This window comes from Leopardus geoffroyi, chromosome E1 (genome assembly GCF_018350155.1).
Source record: "Leopardus geoffroyi isolate Oge1 chromosome E1, O.geoffroyi_Oge1_pat1.0, whole genome shotgun sequence".
NCBI lineage: Eukaryota > Metazoa > Chordata > Mammalia > Carnivora > Felidae > Leopardus > Leopardus geoffroyi.
In genome coordinates this window covers 16852742-16871807 of record NC_059330.1, presented here as the reverse complement: position 1 = coordinate 16871807, position 19066 = coordinate 16852742, and the positions used below count along the sequence as shown (strand labels likewise).

The 19066-nt window shown below is 38.0% G+C and overlaps 2 protein-coding genes and 1 pseudogene across 25 annotated transcripts in view; 1 reads left to right on the top strand and 2 right to left on the bottom strand.

The window, feature by feature from the left end:
• Positions 1 to 9163, bottom strand: part of SSH2 (slingshot protein phosphatase 2) — a 254587-nt gene extending 245424 nt beyond the window's left edge. For 4 of the 6 annotated variants that reach the window (XM_045487804.1, XM_045487805.1, XM_045487806.1 and 1 more), the window contains exon 1: positions 8893 to 8993. In XM_045487804.1, the coding sequence (XP_045343760.1) occupies positions 8893 to 8955 (63 nt within the window). In that variant the 5' untranslated portion in view covers positions 8956 to 8993. Of the gene's footprint in view, positions 1 to 8892 lie in introns of all 6 variants that reach the window. The other 2 variants (XM_045487800.1, XM_045487801.1) reach the window with 2 other exon arrangements.
• The window catches only part of EFCAB5 (EF-hand calcium binding domain 5), a 200984-nt gene continuing 190737 nt past the window's right edge, over positions 8820 to 19066 (top strand). For 11 of the 19 annotated variants that reach the window (XM_045487791.1, XM_045487788.1, XM_045487786.1 and 8 more), the window contains exons 1-2: positions 9513 to 9759; positions 10843 to 10936. The gene's annotated coding sequence lies outside the window, so the exon portion shown is untranslated. The other 8 variants (XM_045487792.1, XM_045487783.1, XM_045487789.1 and 5 more) reach the window with 6 other exon arrangements.
• LOC123603222 lies at positions 16556 to 17402 on the bottom strand (annotated as a pseudogene).

Sequence of the window (19066 nt, the reverse complement as noted above, 5' to 3'; positions counted from 1 at the left end):
TTGTGGTTCCCAGCGTACATCTGCCATTTCTACCCTTGTGCTTTAAGTACATGCTTGAGAATGCTTCCCTCCCTCCTGCTACTCACCCCTAACCCTCTGTCTGCTAAGCCAACTTCCACTCACTATTGAAGCCTCAACTAAGAAACCCTTGGTAGCCTTCTTTCTCTTCCTCAAGGCTTATATCATCTATGATTACTACACTATTTACTTAATACCAATCTCTCTACTTATACTCTAAAAGCTTCCTGAAGCCAGGGACTAACGGGTTACTGGATCCTTGACACTGGCATGAATGAGTAAATAGATAACTCTAGAACTGAGTATAGCCCAGGGTACAAAAAGGCACTAAATTACCTTTTAAAAAAAAATTAAATTAAACAGCTTCATGAAAACTAGGCTGGAACACAGTATGCTACTTCTCCCCCATTTATTTCTAAGCATATCCTCTCTCATTCAGCAAGTGAAATATTTCCCGTCTTTCAGGAAATCTAGGGAACCATGGGACCTCTCACTACATTTCAGAGCCAAGATCACCTCACAGGACTTTCTCTTGACAAACAGGAAAATGAAGGGCACTGTGAACAGCAGCTGTGCTGCTCAGCTGGACAAGAAAATGGAGGGCAGTTTGTAAAAGAATCTGAAAAGGACTCAGCGCTAAGAACCAGAGGAACAGAATGGATGGGGTTACTTGAACAAAATAGCACTCATTAAATATTTGCTGATTAGCAAGCTTCCTTAGGTCTCTCCCATGTATACTTGAGCTCTGGCATATTTCAGATTGGATAAAGGGTCTTATCAATAATCACATTATTATTATTATTATTATTATTATTATTATTATTAGAAATAGTTCCTTTACTATAGCTAAGATTTTTGAATGAATGAGCAAATAGGTGAAAAAAAAATGGACACGTGAATGCCTACGATGGGCCAGGCAATGTGTAGCCAGCAAAACAGCAGGCATTTAATGGAAAAACAGTAAAGCTGTTTTTCCAAGCTGCTGGTACTAGGAATGATATTTAATGGTGCTATATAGGAAGCAGTATGGGCTCTGCATGGTACCTTTTTCAGACTGCACATAATTTAGAATCTGTTCCCTCTCACTTAAAGCCAGATAGAAAGAACAAGAAACCTGAAGATACCTTTTGATTACCAAAGGCATGCTCTTGCTCTGGACTTCGCAAGGCACCTGAGTCAAAATTTTTAAATCTAAGCTAGTTTAAGTTTATTGTCTGTCCATCCAACTCTTAATGAATACTAAGTAGTATGTGCTAAACTAAACTCCTGTGGGAATAGCAATGGAACACATTCTAGCTTATACTCCAATTTAGTATTTCCCATAGGTAGAATTATACACCATTAGAAAAAGAAGTGATTGGGGAACATCTGAGTGGCTCAGTTGGTTAAGTGTCCGACTCTTCATTTTAGCTCAGTTCATGATCTCACAGTTCGTGAGGGGCTCTGCGCTGTCAACACTTGGGATTCTCTCTCTCCCTTGCTCTCTGCCCCCTGCCCTGCTCGTGCTCTCTCTCAAAATAAATAAACATTAAAAAAAAAAGAAAAGAAAAAAAGGTGATTGCTTCATAAAATGCACTGAGACAAGTTGTTATCTATTTGGGACAAAATAAGTTTAATATTTACCTCATACCATGTAGTAAAATTAATTTCAGGTGATAAAAGTTAAACATAAAAATAAACTATTAAAAAACTTAAGAAATACAGGTGAATATTTCTCTAATGATGGAAAATTGAACTAAGCAGAAAAACAATGGAAAAACATATACACATAGACTTTAGATTGATGGCATTAAAATTTTTTAAATGTCTACATATCGAAATGAATAAAACAAAGTGGCAAATGAAAAACCAAGGCAAATGTCCACCATAACAGAAAAAGGTTAATATTCTTAGTGTATAAAAAATATTTACAAATCAGGAGAGCTCCGCTGGCTCAGTCGGTACAGCATGCAACTCTTGATCTTGGTGTCATGAGTTCAAGCCCTACATTGGGTGTAGAGATTACTTTAAAATTCTTTACAAACCAATATGGCAAAAATAACTATCCATGGAGAAAGCTGGGCTAATCGTGTGAGTGACTTACCAAACAGGGAATATAAAACATATAATAGCAAATATTTGAAAAAAAAAAGTTTAACCTCTGAAAAAAATGTAAGCAATAAAACAGCAGAGGTTAAGAGGAAAATGTCTGGGGTCAGACATCAGGCCTATCACTCATTTTACTTGGGCAACTCATTTTACTTCTCTGAGCATCAATTTTCCTTGTAAAATAGGGATAATAATAATATCTAAACCACAGGAGTGATGTAAAAATTAAGTAACAATGCATGTAAAGTACTCAGCATAGTGCCTGGTACAGAGTAAGTGTTCAATAAACAACAGCACTTATTATAATAAAGAAAATGGATGATGATGATGATGATACTCAGGGCTAACGAGGGAACAGCAGAGCCAACATTTTATGCACCTGACCTCTGGCATATTTCACAGTTTGTCTACAAAGTTTGATTCAGCCTTTCTAGAGGACAATTTAGCAATATGTACCCAAAGTCTTAAAAGGCTTCTGGAAACAGAAATGCTTAAAAACAATGGAAGAACTAAAAATGGAAAAGACTGCTGAATAATACTATATCCATCAAGTCATCCATCCACTGATCCACATGTCCAATATTTTTGACCCTAATGATACAAAATTATGAAAACAGACCTAGTCCCTGGCTTAAAGGTTAGTTGGGGAGATAAGTAGTCAAACAATCGAGTATGTTAAGGAGATAAGAGCCACGATGGGTAAGTATAAGGTACTACGGTGCGCATAGAAGGAGCACCTACCATAGTCTGGGAGTGGAGCCAGGGAAGCTTCCCAGAAGAAGTGACATTTAAGCTGGGACCTGAAGGATGAGTAGGAATTAGTCAGGTAAAGAGATGAAGAAAGTGTTCCAGGTAAAGGAAACAGCATGTGCAAAAGCCTAGAGATCAAAGGGAGCATGGCATGTCAGCTTGACTGAGCAGTGTGCAAGGCAGGAACTTGGGAAGATACAGGGCTGAAGAGGTAAAAGCAAGGTTAGCTCATTAGAAGTCTTGCTAGCAAAACTCTGGAGTGTAGACTTTATTCTAAGGGCAATACAAACAATTCCAAGCAAATAGTGCTAATAAATGAAGAGTTAATATTCATAATATATCAAGAGGGTACACAGGTTGAAAAGAATGACCCAAATAGCTCATATAATGGAAATAAGGGATTATAGTGAAGGTTGTACAACTTTGTAACTTTACTAAAAATCAATGAATTATAAAGTTATTAAAATGGGTCTATTTTAGGCTTTGGAGACGATACCTCAATAAAACTATCTTTTAAAAAAGTTAACAGAAACGCCTAATAAAGATTTGAAAAATACTCAACCTGTCTAGTAATAAGATATACATAAAACCAACGAGCTACTATTCTTTATCTTTGAAAATTACTAATGATTAAATGTGAAATGAGAACATCCAGTGTTAATAAGGTTAGGATAAATGAGTATTCTTACACTATGCTGGTCTGTGATCCAGTAATTCTATTTCTTGAAATTTTAGTAAGGTCCAAAATGCTGTCAAATATTTATGCCTAATGATGTTCACTGCAATGTAATTTAAAATAGCAATACAAAAAATTTGGAAAAAATCAGATGTTTACTAATAATGGAATGGTTAGAATGAGTTATAATATAACTGCTCAATGCAGCCATTTAAGTGATATGGTACTACATCTATGATTTATTTCAAACTTAAAAATATATATATATATATATGAAGTTACATACACAGCAGCATTTCAGCTATGTTATATATATACAGATATAACACATATATAAATAGGTAGATAGATAGAACACATATATTTTATTATCTTTTCTGTGCTTTTCTATATTTTCTAAAATTTCCTACACTGCCCATGTATTATTTCTACAGTGTACGAAAGTTTCTAAAGCTTTTAAAAATTTAAAGGCATCACTTTTTTTTTTTTTAATTTTTTTTTTTTAACGTTTATTTATTTTTGAGACAGAGAGAGACAGAGCATGAACGGGGGAGGGTCAGAGGGAGAGGGAGACACAGAATCTGAAACAGGCTCCAGGCTCTGAGCTGTCAGCACAGAGCCTGACGCGGAGCTCGAACCCACGGGCTGTGAGATCATGACCTGAGCTGAAGTCGGACGCTTAACCGACCGAGCCACCCAGGCGCCCCTAAAGGCATCACTTTTAAGTATTTATACTTCAGATAAATCAATTTCATATTTGCTATGGTTTTATTTTCTCTGGGGAAAGATGCAGTCATATTTGAATATATATAATAAATAAGTAATTCAATAGTATCTTATTTATCAAGTATCATATATGTAAATAAATTTCCTGATTAATTAAAATGTACATTATAAACATCAAAATTTCAGTGAGAATTGGATGGATGTCTATCTAAAAGTACAATTCACTCAATCCTGACTGCTTAAATGAAGAGAAAATAAGATGAAGCTTTATTATGATTATTCAGGGTCATCTTAGAGAGGGATTTGTCCTCACATTAAATAGTTCATAACTGCCAAATTTTTTCTTATGCCAGTTATTTAGAAATCATCTTCTTCCTCCCTTGCTATAAAACCATTAGGTATCATTTCCCAGAACTATTAGCAGCCTGTCTTTAGCAGCACTTGCCACACTTTCCATTCCTTTTTTGCTGTTGATAATCTTCTAAGAATAAGAAAACTAAATATCCAAGTTTTAGGAATTATGTATAAACTAAGAGATAATAGGCTTCAAATAAGGGTACCACCTAAAAATGATTTGCACAGACCTTGATGATTCTGTTCTAGTTAAGCTTACAATATAAATGAACTGCAAAGAGGAGTTCTTGATTGTATCTTAAGTCTTGATTTCTTTACTATACTGTCAGTCAAGTTCTCAGGATCAGAAACTCATATGCTGTTTCACACCATGGAAAGAAATGTGGACTAGGAGCCAAGGAACTTAGTTCTAGTGCAGGTTCTTACACCAACCAGTTTTGTAACCTTCAGTAAGTCTTTTAACCTTGGTACCTGTCCTGCATAACTTATAAGGCTGCTCTAGACTTAAAGTAGATCACAAACACAAAAACACTCTGAAAAGTATAAAGCACTACACAAAAGTAAAATATTTTTATAGTATTTCATTGTGTTTATATGACCCTGGATCAACATAGGTGTCCACTCATAAAATTCATACCAGAAAGAAGGAAAGAGATAATTCTTAAATTGCCTCCTATTAATTAGGAAACATCTATTATCTTAGAAGAACAATACATTCCAAGAGTTGGCATCTCTGATTCCTCCTCCCCTATATCCAGTCAGTTCCCAGGCCCTTTGTGTTTTCTCCATAATCCCTCACAACTGTCCCTTTCTTTCCACTACCAGTTCACATCCCCAGTTTAGGCCTTTTTATCTTACACCTGAGCTACCACAATAGCCTCTAACTGGTTCCACTCATGGCCTTCCTTTGCCTCTCTCAAATCCCTCTGGCCAACAGCTGCCAGATCAATTTTCTTAAAACACCACTGTGATTATATCTGTTCAAAACCTCTGAAGACTCTCCATTACCTTCCCCATCAAGTTCAACCTCCTAAGCTCAGGAGTCTCTATGCAGTCCCAGCTTCCTCTTCACCTTTATCTCTTACTACTCTTCCAAAGAAATCCTTCTTCAAACTGGTCTAGTTAAGTCCTTCAGATATGCCTTGTACTTTTCTGCCTGTAAGTGTTGGGAATATAACTTCTCTCCACCTGGAATACTCTCTACTTCCCAGCTTCTATCCCAGCCTATAAATATTCTACCCATCCTTAAAGGCCTAGTTTGAGATCCACCTACTATGTGTACTTTTCTTTGATTACCAGATGGAAAATTCTAAAGTTAGACAAATCTTCAACAGCTAAGTGACACTGGGCACATTCCTTAATGGCTCCTTGCTTCAGTTTCTTCATCTGTAAGATAGGGATAATAGCAATTTCCTTTGGACATATTGTGAGGAGTAAATGAGTTAATCCACGTAAAGCACTTGGCATGATGCCTGGCACAGACAAAAACCCAAGAGATGTGAGATACTGTTACTTCTACTATTGCCAGTAGTGAATTTATCTTAATCTGAATTCAGACAATACTGGCCATTACAAACCAGCTATTCATATACATGCGGTATCATTTCCCTCGCTCTCCTTTTCTACCCTCTCATCTCACATTTGTTCTTTCTGCCCTCTCCAAGATTACATGATCCCGATAGACAGGGTCAATGTCTTATACATGTTAGTATCTATAACAGCCACACATACCCAGTAGATGATCAATAGAGTTTTTTAAATCCCCAAAATGAATATTGAAAAGCTGACAGTATTAAAATGTCCTGCACCTCCCACAGTGAAAAAGTAAAATGAAATGCTTAAAATTATTAATTAAAAAATCTAAATCTCCAGTCTCACAAAATTAAATCTCTACTTTCATGGTTCTCTAGATTCTTTTTGCTCTCTTTTACTTTTAAAACAAACAACTTAACCTATTCATGCAGCAAGAGATGCAAGAGCAAATATATGCAGGTCAGACAGCAGCCAAATATCGGAACACAAGAACCACAAGACAACTCTGCTGAACACAGCACTGGATGAAGTGAAATAGGAAGACAATTTAAAGGGAAAGGTAACTGGTTTATCAGTCATACAAACACTATTGAGTGTTACACACACACACGTCCCAGGATTCCGAGGGCCATGCATACACAACTGAAATAACCAAGTTACCATGGTACGTAGACACAGAAATATCAGCTCAACAACTGAGCTTACCACATGATCAATTTAATTACCTATCTCAAAAGTGACTATTACTATACCTCAATATTCTAATAACTAAGTTTTGGCTAATTAAGTCATATCAAGTGGCCTTATTGTATACTAATCATTCACCTCAAGGAACTTAGTATGATAACTTGATACATGTATGTATGATATTATTATAGCATAAACTGTTTTAAACAATGCCCAGGGGAAATGATGTTACTATAATACTGGTTTATAGTATATTTATTTGCATGACTCTACTAACTTTCAGTTGCTTTCTCAGCCAAAATCACACCTGGTGACCACTATTCTCAAAGGGTTTACTAGTAAAGAGAAGTAAAATGGTCTGATGGAATGTTAACTTTCCAAAATCTAGCATAAAGTACTACATATAAATAAATTTTACTAAATTTCTATCCTATGATACTTGTCTTCAGAGGACCTTAAAACCGTTTTACCACCTTTGAAGTGCAACTATTCTCAAATCACAAAATCTTAAGAGTTGGAAAAGGCCTTAGAAGTCCCTCACTGCAGGAATTCTTTATACTAACTTCCAGGCAAAAGGTCCTCCAGCTTTTCTTTTAATACTTTAAGCAACGGACATTCACTATTTTTGCAAGGCAGTCCACTCCACTGTTACAAGATTCTTCTTCCTTACAATCATTGAAAATCTGCCTCCCTGAACTTCTACCCAAGGATCCTAGTTCTGCTCTCTGCAACAATACAAGTTAACCCCCGAAATATAATCACTTCTAGAATTAGGATATAATTGTCAATTTGGTCACACAAAATTCACAAGAAAGCTCAGGGGAAAAAAAAAAGAAACCACCACTATACTGAATTTTGAAATTCAGGAAACTATGTTGAAATCACAAGTCACTGTATTTTCAAGATATCAAAGCCCACGGCTCAGTGAACATATAAAGAATAACCTGATGTTTTACAGTGAAGGGTGGTACAGTGTTTAGTGAATACCTTTTGGCAACTTGAAACTACTAAATCCACCAACACAGTTTTAAAAATTACAATTCTGTAGGAAGTTCAAGATGGCTTTTCCAGTTGCTCATTATTTTCATTCTATTTCCTTCTACAACATTTGCATGTTTTAAAGATCCCATTTCGCCCCACTGATGCAATATTTTATTTTTTAAATAAGCATTTTCAAGAATAAAGCCTAAAAGAGTGGGGTGTAAAGGGATGGAGGTGGGGCTAGGAGCCAAGTCAAAGAAGGGCCCAGCAGGAAAAGGCTGGTTATTGGGTATTTTCCTTCTGGAAGCATGCTTCACTGGCATACGCATCTGAAGCATACAAACACGACCCAAGAACAAGAATGATCATGAGCAATGAGTGCAAGGCATTAATACCTGTAAGATGTAAATGAATTGGCCCTGGTTATCAAACAGCGCCAGATGCTTCAGGACTACTTAGAGAAAAGGTAAGAGGTCCAAGAAAGAGACCTCTCTGCTGGAGAGGAGGGAAGAAACCAAGGAGTAACTACCAGCTCAGCAATCCAATGAAGCCCAAACAGTACCAGAGCCCAAGAAAGACAGCAAGTGACTAGAGGGAAGGCACATACCCCGGAGAGCCTGAAGAAGGGGTTGCAGGGTGGGAATACTGAACGAGTCCATGAAATGGGTGTGGGTATAGGGATGTGGTGTGTGTTAGGGGCAACGCAGGAGTCCCATGGTCCTCTCCCTGCAGCAGAGCAACAGAGGGTACAAGGAAGGGGGAGGGTGAAAAGCAAGAATGACTCATTCGCGAAAGGAAGTGTTCAAGCCGTAGGAAAGCATGCCACGGGGGTGGGGGGGGGGGTGGTTCGGGGCGAGGACTGTGAGAGCCAGGTGTTCAGAGTGATGGGGCAAAAACCAACGTCCCGTGGGTCCCGCAGCTCGTCTTAAAGATGGGGGGTGTGGGGGGTTCGCGGCAGCCGAGTGCCAAGGCCTGGGAAGCGGCGCGGCGCGTGCGCAGTGGCGCTCGGCGGGACCCGCTGAGGCAAAGCGGAGCCGCAGTGACAGAAGCGAGCGGAGCGGCCGCCGGGTGGGACTCACCGAGGCGCAGGGGCTGGAGGTGGTGCTGGGGGTAGGCGACCGCTGGACCGTGACCAAAGCCATCTAGGCGCTGCTAGGTTGTTCCGGGCAGGGCATTCTTGTCCTGAGTATGGGGGGCGGGAGGGTGACGGAGCCGGGATGGGGAAAGGGGTGTGGGAGGGGGGTGAGGGGAACGGGGAGGAGGAAGAGGCCGAGGGAACGGCCGCAGGCTCCGCACCCACCACCGGACTCTCGCCGACTGACGCGCCGAACGGGCGGCGGGCGGGCGGGCGGGCGGGCGGTTCGGCAGCAGCGGGGCACAATGAGCGCTCCCAGTGCGCAGGCGCCACCTGTCAGCAACCGCCTCTCCCCTCGGCGCGCGCCGCCGCCTCGCCGTAACCCTTGAGTTGCCGGAAGCCGGCCGGTTGTTTGCGCCTCTGACCGCCGCCCCTTCCTGGGTTTCCTCCTTTGCTCTGGAATCGCGCGGTTTGCCCGCGCCCGGAGGCTGTGAACTGGGATGGGGGGAGGGGCCCCGGTTCTGGGAGCCTTTGGAGTCCCCACTCCTGAGAGACGACCATTTCATGAGGTGGGGGCGCACAGCTTAACCGATCTTACAGAAAGGAAACTGAGGTGAAAATCCTGAGGCAAACACGTTGTCTGGTGGGAAAGGGCTCCGCGGGGCTTCAAAGGCTTTCGCTAGGCGGGAGTGAGACTTACTGGACTAGAGACCCTCGTGGCGCGACCAGGAGACGAGTTTATCCCCCTTTGACCCGGCTCTCGGGGGCTTTTTCTAAGCTGTACCACCCTCTATCTCAGAGTCCATGTTTTATGATGCGACTTCATGAAAGAAAGAAAGCTTTTTCATATTATACCCTGAGAAGCTTCATGGTAGGTACCCTCACACTTCCTCTATTACCCTGGCCCCTAAGGACTCACTCATTCATTATTCCTAAGGTGAGAGAGACTGTATGAGCCCGGGAGGCCGAGAAAGCAGGGCTCACAGAGTTATAAGGGTCCAACCTGCTGTTTGCCTCCCACTTGCTTCCCGCTGGGAAGAAATTCTCTTAAATAGCATTTGCTCTTTGAGATTTTTTTTTTTTTTTCTCCTTGGGCTCTAGATTTCATTATTTCATAGACAAAATGTGAAATGTAGGTTATTAAATATTTTAAAGGAACAATCTAAAAGATAAACCGTCAGCATGGGGTGCTTGGGTGGCTTAGTCCGTTAAGCATCGGACTTGGGCTTGGGTCATGATCTCACAGTTCATGAGTTTCAGCCCCACATAGGGCTCTGTGCTGACAGCTCAGACCCTGGAGCCTGCTTGGGATTCTGTGTCTCCCTCTCTGCCCCTCCCCTGCTCTCGCTCTCTCAAAAATGAATAAACGTTAAAAAATTAAAAAAAAAAAAAAGATAAACCATTAGCAGACCATAAGCGAAGAAAGTAATGAAAAATCAAGATTTAAAAAGGGGGGAAATCTCACTATGCAAATATCATTGATTGTTTACACAGAGAAAGAGAGTTGACAAAGCTATTTCTCAATTTGAGTGGACGCTCTGGAATATACCACCATATGTATAAAAACTGAGGAAACACACACATTAAGGAGTTTGCAGTTATTAAAGCCACCTCCTCCTGTTTGTCACTCAAACTCTCTTGGATTTCATTGCTTCCTTTAAACTGACAGGACTGTCATGTGTTCCTTCTGGCTGCTGTATGGTTAAGTGCCACTAGAGCCCTCTGTGCTGAGCCTTTGTTCTCTCCCTGGGGCCCTGCGGTTGAAATAATTAGCAGGGAGGTTCCATCAAGAATCAGACACTGAGGGTCCCTGTACTGTACAGTCCTGTGTAGAATGAATTGCTGAGAAGCCAGCTGGTAGGCTTTTGCCCCCTGGTGGTGGTCAAGAGTGCCTGCGAGACAAAAATTAAACAAAGATGTATGGTTCACAGATTAAACAATGTGTTTTTCCCAGAGCTGCGAAGTAAACAGGAAAAGACAAGACAAAGTTCAGAAGTAAGAACTTTGAACCAATGCTTAGGAGACCACACAGGAAGCTGTATGCATAGGTAAGAAATATACATAGCTGAAAGCTGAATGAACTCAAATGAAACACGTGGTTTATAAGCCAAAGTATTGTTCTAGAAAAAATATTATACAGATCAATAGGTCTTAATGTACTTGTATGTTGATTTTCTTACTGACTCAGGATAGCAACACTGCCTATCTAGTTTTGTGTCAACATAATATTAAGAAATTCTTTTGGCAGATGAGAGAATTCCATTAATCTCCCAGTGGGAAAGATCACTACTGTAGGAGTCAGAAGACCTGGCTTCTAGTTCCAATTTGTAAAACCTTATGCAAATGGCTTAAACGTTTTAAGCATTGGTTTCTACAGTGGAGCTCTAACTCACAAGATTCTTGTGATCAAATGAGATAATGCATGGTAAAGTCCTATATAATCTGTAAAGCCTTGTATGTAATTAAGATAACTTTATTATTCTTTGAAGTTTGTTCCAAGTTCAGTCAGCTTTTGCTGAGTGTACCCTATGTGTAGAAAATAGCATCAAGCAAAAAGGGACTAAAAAGGGCTAAAAAGACGTATGATTCATGCCTTTCTCAACAGTGAGAGAAGTAGATCAGTGGTCAAGAGATGTGTCATCTGTAGGAAGATATAGAACATCTCTATTAAACATATCTGAGAAGATAAAATCCTGGTCAAAATTGGGATTATAAAAAAGTTGGGATTATAAAGTACCCAGATTCACATTAAGTTTATTCGTATCAGGAAATTAATTTATTAATTTACAGAGGAAGTATCTCTTCCTGGCATATAACCTTTTAAGGAAACTAAGATTTGGAAATTAATGGTGCGTGTTCATTAATTTATTTGTCATTAATTGAGAAAATACTGAGTGTATATTTTATACTAGAGACTGTTTTAAAAACAAAATAAAAGTCTATCTCTCAGGGGCTCAAAACCTGTTAGGGAAAAACACACCAAATAATGACAGTATGGCAGAGTGGCACTGTGGATTTTGTCACCTCTGCTAGGCCCCCAAGGGAGACACATATATAGGAGAAGTCTAGTTATGTGCAAAGTGCTTTAGAAACACAGAGGAAGAGGTCTGGGCAAATATACATTTTACAATATTGCCTTTCAGGCTTTGGCTGCAGAGCTAGATCAAATGTGAGCATTTGAAATCCATACTGTCTTCCCTGGATTCCACCCTGGTTTGTACTTTCTGGTGATCTGAGGAAGTATTTACTTCTAACAAAGAAAAGACCCTAGAATCCTCTTAATGTGTTAGTTGAATTTAAGAAGAGAGAGACCAGGAGCAGGAGTCCCAAAAGAGGGAGCCAGAGACAGAAGTCCTCCTAGTTCTATTTATAGCACCTTTATTCTTCCCACCTGTGATAATGGAGGCCTAGTTGTGCTATTGGAATTCCTTTAACCCTTAATTTGTAACATCACTTCTTTGGGGATGAAATTATAGGGGAACTTTTGAAATTCTTGAGTCACTTGGTTCTTAAGCTTTGAGAACTTATGAAAAGTATTAACTATCTCTCAAGAAAGATATATGTGAGCATTTCACACACCCACTGAAATCCATTGAGAGGCCCCAGGTAAAGAGTCCTATCTAAAGCTAAAGCAGTGCTTCTGAACCTTTTTTCATATCATGACATCCATAGAAATAATAGTTGTATAGCACACTGGGATAAATTTAAAGGAGATTTGGAGGCAACTATAATGGGGCATGGTGAAAATACTTGTATTTATATAATATAATGAGGAAAAGAAAACATATTCAGGATATTAAATATTGAATTTGTATAAACTTCCAAATAAAGTTTCTCAAAAATTTAATGAAAAACTTGAGATTGCTTCTATAAGCATAATGTTTTTTATGTAGAGTTTTTAAAAACATTATTACAATATGATTGATTATACTCTCTATGCTATACTTTTCATCTCCATGACTTATTTATTTTGTAACTGGAAGTTTCTTAATCCCTTTCACCCATTTCACCTGAACCCCTTTTGGCAACCATCACTTTGTTTTCCATATTTATGAATCTATTTCTGCTTTTTGTTTATTTGTTCTGTTTTTTGGATTCCACATATAAGTGAAGTCATGTGGTGTTTGTCTTTCTCTGTCTGACTTATTTCACCTAACATAATACTCTTCAGGTCCATCCATGTTGTTGCAAGTGTCAAGATTCCATTCTTTTTTTATGACTGAATAATAAATATGTATATGTATATGTGTATATATATATATATATATCACATCTTTTTTATTCATCTATCTATAGATGGATACTTGTATTGCTTCCATATCTTAGGTATTGTAAATACTGCAATAAACATAGGGGTGCTTATATCTTTTCAAATTGGTGTCTTCACTTTTTTTAGGTAAATGCCCACTAGTAGAATTACTGGATCATATGGTAGTTCTATTTTTAATTCTTTGAGGAATCTCTGTAATATTTTCCATAGTGGTTGCACCAATTTACGTTCCCACCAACAGTGCACAAGGGTTCCCTTTTCTCCACGTCCTCACCAACACTTGTTATTTCTTGTCTTTTGATACTATCCATTAAGACTGGTGTGAGACAATATCTCACTGTAGTTTTGATTTGTCTTCACCTGATGATTAGTGATGATGAGCATCTTTTCATGTGTCTGTTGGCTATCTGTATGTCTTTGGAAAAATGTCTAGTCAGGTCCTCTGCCTATTTTTTTTTTAATTTTTTAATGTTTATTTATTTTGAGAGAGAGAGTGCAAGTGGGGGAGGAGCAGAGAGAGAGGGAGACACAGAATCTGAAGCAGGCTCCAGGCTCTGAGCTGTCAGCACAGAGCCTGATGTGGGGCTTGAACTCAAGAACCATGAGATCATGACCTGAGCTGAAGTTGGACACTTAACTGACTGAGTCACCCAGGTGCCCCTACCTATTTTTTAATCAGAGTATAATTTTGTTAGCATTGGCTTATATAAGTTCTTTGTATAATTTAGATATTAACTCTTTATTGGTTATATTGTTTGCAAATATCTTCTCCCATTCAGTGGGTTGCCTCTCTGGTTTGTTGATGGCTTCCTTTGCTGTGCAAAAGGTTTTTATTTTGTTGTAGACCCAATAGTTTACTTTTGCTTTTGATTCCCTTGTTTGAAGAGACATATCCATAAATATGTTGCTAAGGCCAATGTCTAAGAGTCTATTACTTATGTTTTCTTTTAGGAATTTATGGTGTCAGGTCTCACATTTAGGTCTTTAATCCATTTTGAGTTTATTTTTGTGAATGGGATAAGAAAGTGATCCAGTTTCTTTCTTTTGCAAGTAGCTGTCCAGTTTCCCCAGCACCATATATCGAAGAGACTGTCTTCATTGCATATTCTTGCCTCCTTTGTCAAAAATTAATTGACCATATAAGTGTGGGTCTGTTTCTGGGTTCTCTATTTTGTTCTGTTGATCTCTATGTATGTTTTTGTGCCAGTACTATACTGTTTTGATTATTATAGTTTTGTAATATATCCTGTAATCTGGGATTATGATACCTGCAGCCTTTGCTGTTCTTTCTCAGGATAGCTTTGGCTTTTCAGGGTCTTTTGTGGTTCCATACAAATTCTAGGATTATTTTTTCAAATTCTGTGAAAAATGGCATTGGTATTTTGATAAGGATTATGTTGAATTTGTAGATTGCTTCTTCCAATCCATGAATATGGTATATCTTTCCATTTGTTTGTGTTATCTTCAGTTTATTTCAACAGTGTCTTATATTTTCAGAGTATAGGTCTTTCACCTTCTTGGTTAAATTTATTCTTAGGTATTTTATTCTTTTTGCTGCAATTATGAATGGGAGTATTTTTTTTATTTGTCTTTCTGCTACTTTCTTATTAGTTTATAGAAATGCAGCAGGTTTCTGTATATTAATTATGTACCCTACAACTTTACTGAATTCATTTATTACTTCTAATGGTTTTTTGGTCGAGTCTTTAGGGTTTTCTTTATAAAGTATCATGTCATCTGAAAATAGGGATAGTTTTACTTCCTTACCAATTTGGATGCGTTTTATTTCTTTTGTCTGATTGTTGTGGCTAGGACTTCCAGTATTATGTTGAATAAAAGTAGTGAGAATGGACATCCTTATTCCTGATCTTATAGGGAAAGCTTTCAGTTTCACCATTAAATATAATGTCAGCTGTGGGTTTTTCATTTATGACCTTTATTATGTTGAGATGTGTTCTCTCTAAATCTACTTTGTTGAGAGTTTTTATCATGAACAGATATTGTATTTTATCAAAGGCTTTTCTGCATCTATTGAAATGATCACATGGTTTTTATCCTTCCTCTTGTTAATGTGATATATCACATTGATTGGTTTGTGAATATTGAACCATCCTGGAATAAATCCAACTCAACTGTGGTGAATAATCCTTTCAATGTATTGTTGAATTTGGTTTTGGTTTGCTAGTATTTTGTTGAGGATTTTTGCATCTATGTTCATTGGGGATATTGGCCTGTAGTTTTTTTACAGTGTCTTTAAAAAAATTTTTTTTCAATGTTTATTTATTTTGGGGAGAGAGAGATAGAACGTGCAAGTGTGATCAGGGTAGGGGCAGAGAGAGACAGAGACAGAGGATCTGAAGAAGGCTGTGCTGTGTCAGCACAAATCCTGATGCGGGGCTTGAACTCACAAGCTCTGAGATCATGACCTGAGCAAAAGTCAGACACTTAACCAACTGAGCCACCCAGGCACAGTGTCTTTTTGTGGTTTTGATATCAGGGTACTTCTGTCCACATAGAATGTATTTGGAAGTTTTCTTCCCTGTTCATTTTTTGGAATAGTTTTAGTAGAATGGGTATTAACTCTTCTTTAAATATTATATAATATTAATATTATGTATAATAATTATAAATTATATTATTTATAATATATAATAAATATATAAAATATAATGTATTTAATATATAATAATATAACAACATTAAATATTTTATATATTATATAAGATATACATATATATATTTACTATCTATCTATCTATTTTGAGAAAAAGAGTGAGCAGGGGAGGGACAGAGAGAGAGAGGGAGAGAGAGAATCCCAAGCCAGCTGTGCGCTGTCAGAACCGTGAGATCATGGTCTGAGCCTAAATCAAGAGTCTGACGCTTAACCAACTGAGCCACCTGAGGGCCCCAGTATTAACTCTTCTTTAAATGTTTGGTAGAATTCAGCTGTGGAGCCATCAGGTCCTGGACTTGTGTTTGTTGGGAGTTTTTTGATGACCTATTCAATTTCATTACTAGAAATTGGTCTGTTCAAATTTTCTATTTCTTCCTGATTCCATTTGGAAGATTGTATGTTTCTAGGAATTTATCCATTTCTTCTAGGTTGTCCAATTTGTTGACATATTATTTTTCATAGTTTTATTTTATAATCCTTTGTATTTCTGTAGTGTTGGTTGTTATTTCTCCTCTTTCATTTCTGATCTTATTTATTTGAATCCTCTCTTTTTTTCTTTCTTAATGGATTTGTATAAGTTTATCCAATTCTATTTATCTCTTCAAAGAACCAGCCATTGGTTTCACTGATCTTTTCTATTGATTTTTTTCATTTCTCTTTCATTTATTTTCACTCTAGTCTTTATAATTTTCTTTCTTCTACTAGCTTCGGGCTTTGCTTGTTCTTTTCCTAGTTCCTTTACTTGTAAGTTTATATCATTGTTTTGAGCTTTTTCTTGTGTCTCAAAGTAGACTATAAACTTTCTTCTTAGAACTGCTTTTGCTGTGTCCCAAAGATTTTGGACCATTGTGTTTCCATTTTCATTTGCCTCCATGTACTTTAGTTGTTGTTGTTGTTTAGTTTTTATTTCATAATCATAAGCTTAACTCTGCAATCCAGCTAGACTTGGAGGGGAGTAAGGAAAATATGGAACCCATAGAACTACAGTGAGAGCACAGATTATAGGATATTTCAAGCAGATAGGGGTGAAGGGATGTACTCTTGAGCTATAAAAGGAACGGTTTGGTAGTTAAAATAAAACACAAGTCAAATTTATTAGGTTTGTCCAGTCAGCATTGGTGATCTTCTTGCTGATCTTGCCATTCCTATACCCAAGGTGCTCCATGGCTTCCACAATATTCATGCCCTCTTTCACCTTGCCAAAGACCACATGCTTGCCATCGAACCACTGAGATGAAAAACTGGGAACCATTTGTGTTGCATCCAGCACTTGCCATGGATAAGATGCCAGGACCTATGTGTGTCAGAATGAAATTCTCATCAAATTTCTCCCCATAGATGGACTTGGATCCAGTGCCATTATGGCATGTAAAGTCACCACCCTGGCACATAAAACTTGGAATAATCCTGTCAAAGCAGGAAACTTTATAACCAAATCCTCTGTCCCCAGTGCTCAGAGCATGAAAGTTTTCTGCTGTTTTTGGAATTCGTCTGCAAACAACTCAAAGGAAACACGGCCCAAGGGCTCATCATCCACAGCAATGTCAAAGGACACAGTGGGGTTGACCATGACTGGGTGGCATGGGCAACTCTGGGATGGTGGCACCTGCAAGTCTGTCTCCATGTATTTTTTGATTTCCTCTTTGATTTCTTTGTTAACCATTGGTTGTTTAGTAGCATGTAGTTTAGCTTCAATGTGTTTGTGTTTTTTCCAGTTTTTTTTCCTTGTTTCTAGTTTCATATTGTTGTGGTCAGAAAAGATACTTGATAGGATTTCAATCTTTTTCTTTATTTTTTTTTTCCAACGTTTATTTATTTTTGGGACAGAGAGAGACAGAGCATGAACGGGGGAGGGGCAGAGAGAGAGGGAGACACAGAATCGGAAACAGGCTCCAGACTCTGAGCCATCAGCCCAGAGCCCGACGCGGGGCTCGAACTCACGGACCGCGAGATCGTGACCTGGCTGAAGTCGGACGCTTAACCGACTGCGCCACCCAGGTGCCCCGAAGGATTTCAATCTTTTTATTGAGACTTGTTTTGTGGACTAATATGTGATGCTGGAGACTGTTCCGTGTGCATATGAAAAGAATGTCTATTTTACTGTTTGGGGATGAGATGCTCTGTACATATCTGTTAATCCATCTGATCTAATGGGTTATTCAGAGCCACTCCTTCCTTATTGATTTTCTGTCTAGATGATATATTCATTGGTGTAAGTGGGGTATTTAAGTCCCCTACTATTATTGTGTTACTGTCAATTTCTCCCTTTATATCTATTAATATTTGCTTGTATTTAGGTGCTTCCATGTTGGGTGCATAGATATTTACAGTGTCAATCCTGTTTTTACATTGATTCCTTTTTATCATTATGTAATGCCCTTCTTTTTCTCTTGTTACAGTCTTTGTTTTTAAGTCTGTTTTGTCTGATGTAACTATTGCTACCTTTTTTCCACCTTCATTGCATGGAATATCATTATTTTATCCCTTCACTTCCAATTTGTATGTGTCTTTCGGTCTGAAGTATCATAGACAACGTATAGGTGCATTTTGGTTTTTTATCCATTAAGTGACCTGATGTCTTTTGATTGGAGCATTTACATTTAAAGTGATTATTGATAGGTATGTACTTATTGCCATTTGTTGTTTTCTGGTTGTTTTTTAGTTCTTTGTTCCTTTCTTATCCTCTTGTCCTCCTTACTTTTCCTTCTGGTTTCATGACTTACTTTCGTGTTATGCTCAGGTTTATTTTTTTATTTTGTGTATAATAAGTTTTTAATTTGTGGTTACATATGGGGTTCATATATAACATGTGTATTAGCGGTCTATATTAAGTTGGTCACTTGAGTTCACATGTATGCTGAAGAATACATTCTAAAGGCACTAAATTTTTACTCCCCCTGCATGTTTTATGTATGTGATATCATATCTTACATCTTTATTTTGTGTATCCCTTGACTACTTTTTTGTAGATATAATTGATTTTATTATTTTTGTGTTTTAGCCTCCTTACTGACTTTATAAGTGATTAATCTGTTACCTTTATTATGTTTGCTTTTACTAGTGAAGTTTTTTCTTAATTTTCTTCCATTTATGTTCTTTTCATTTAAATAATTCCCTTTATTTTATTTTTTCAATTAAATATTTATTGAACAAATGCAGAATAAATTAAGTGGGGTGTGGGGAGATAACCTGAAGATACAATGAACATCTCCAAATATTCAGAGGGCATCACAC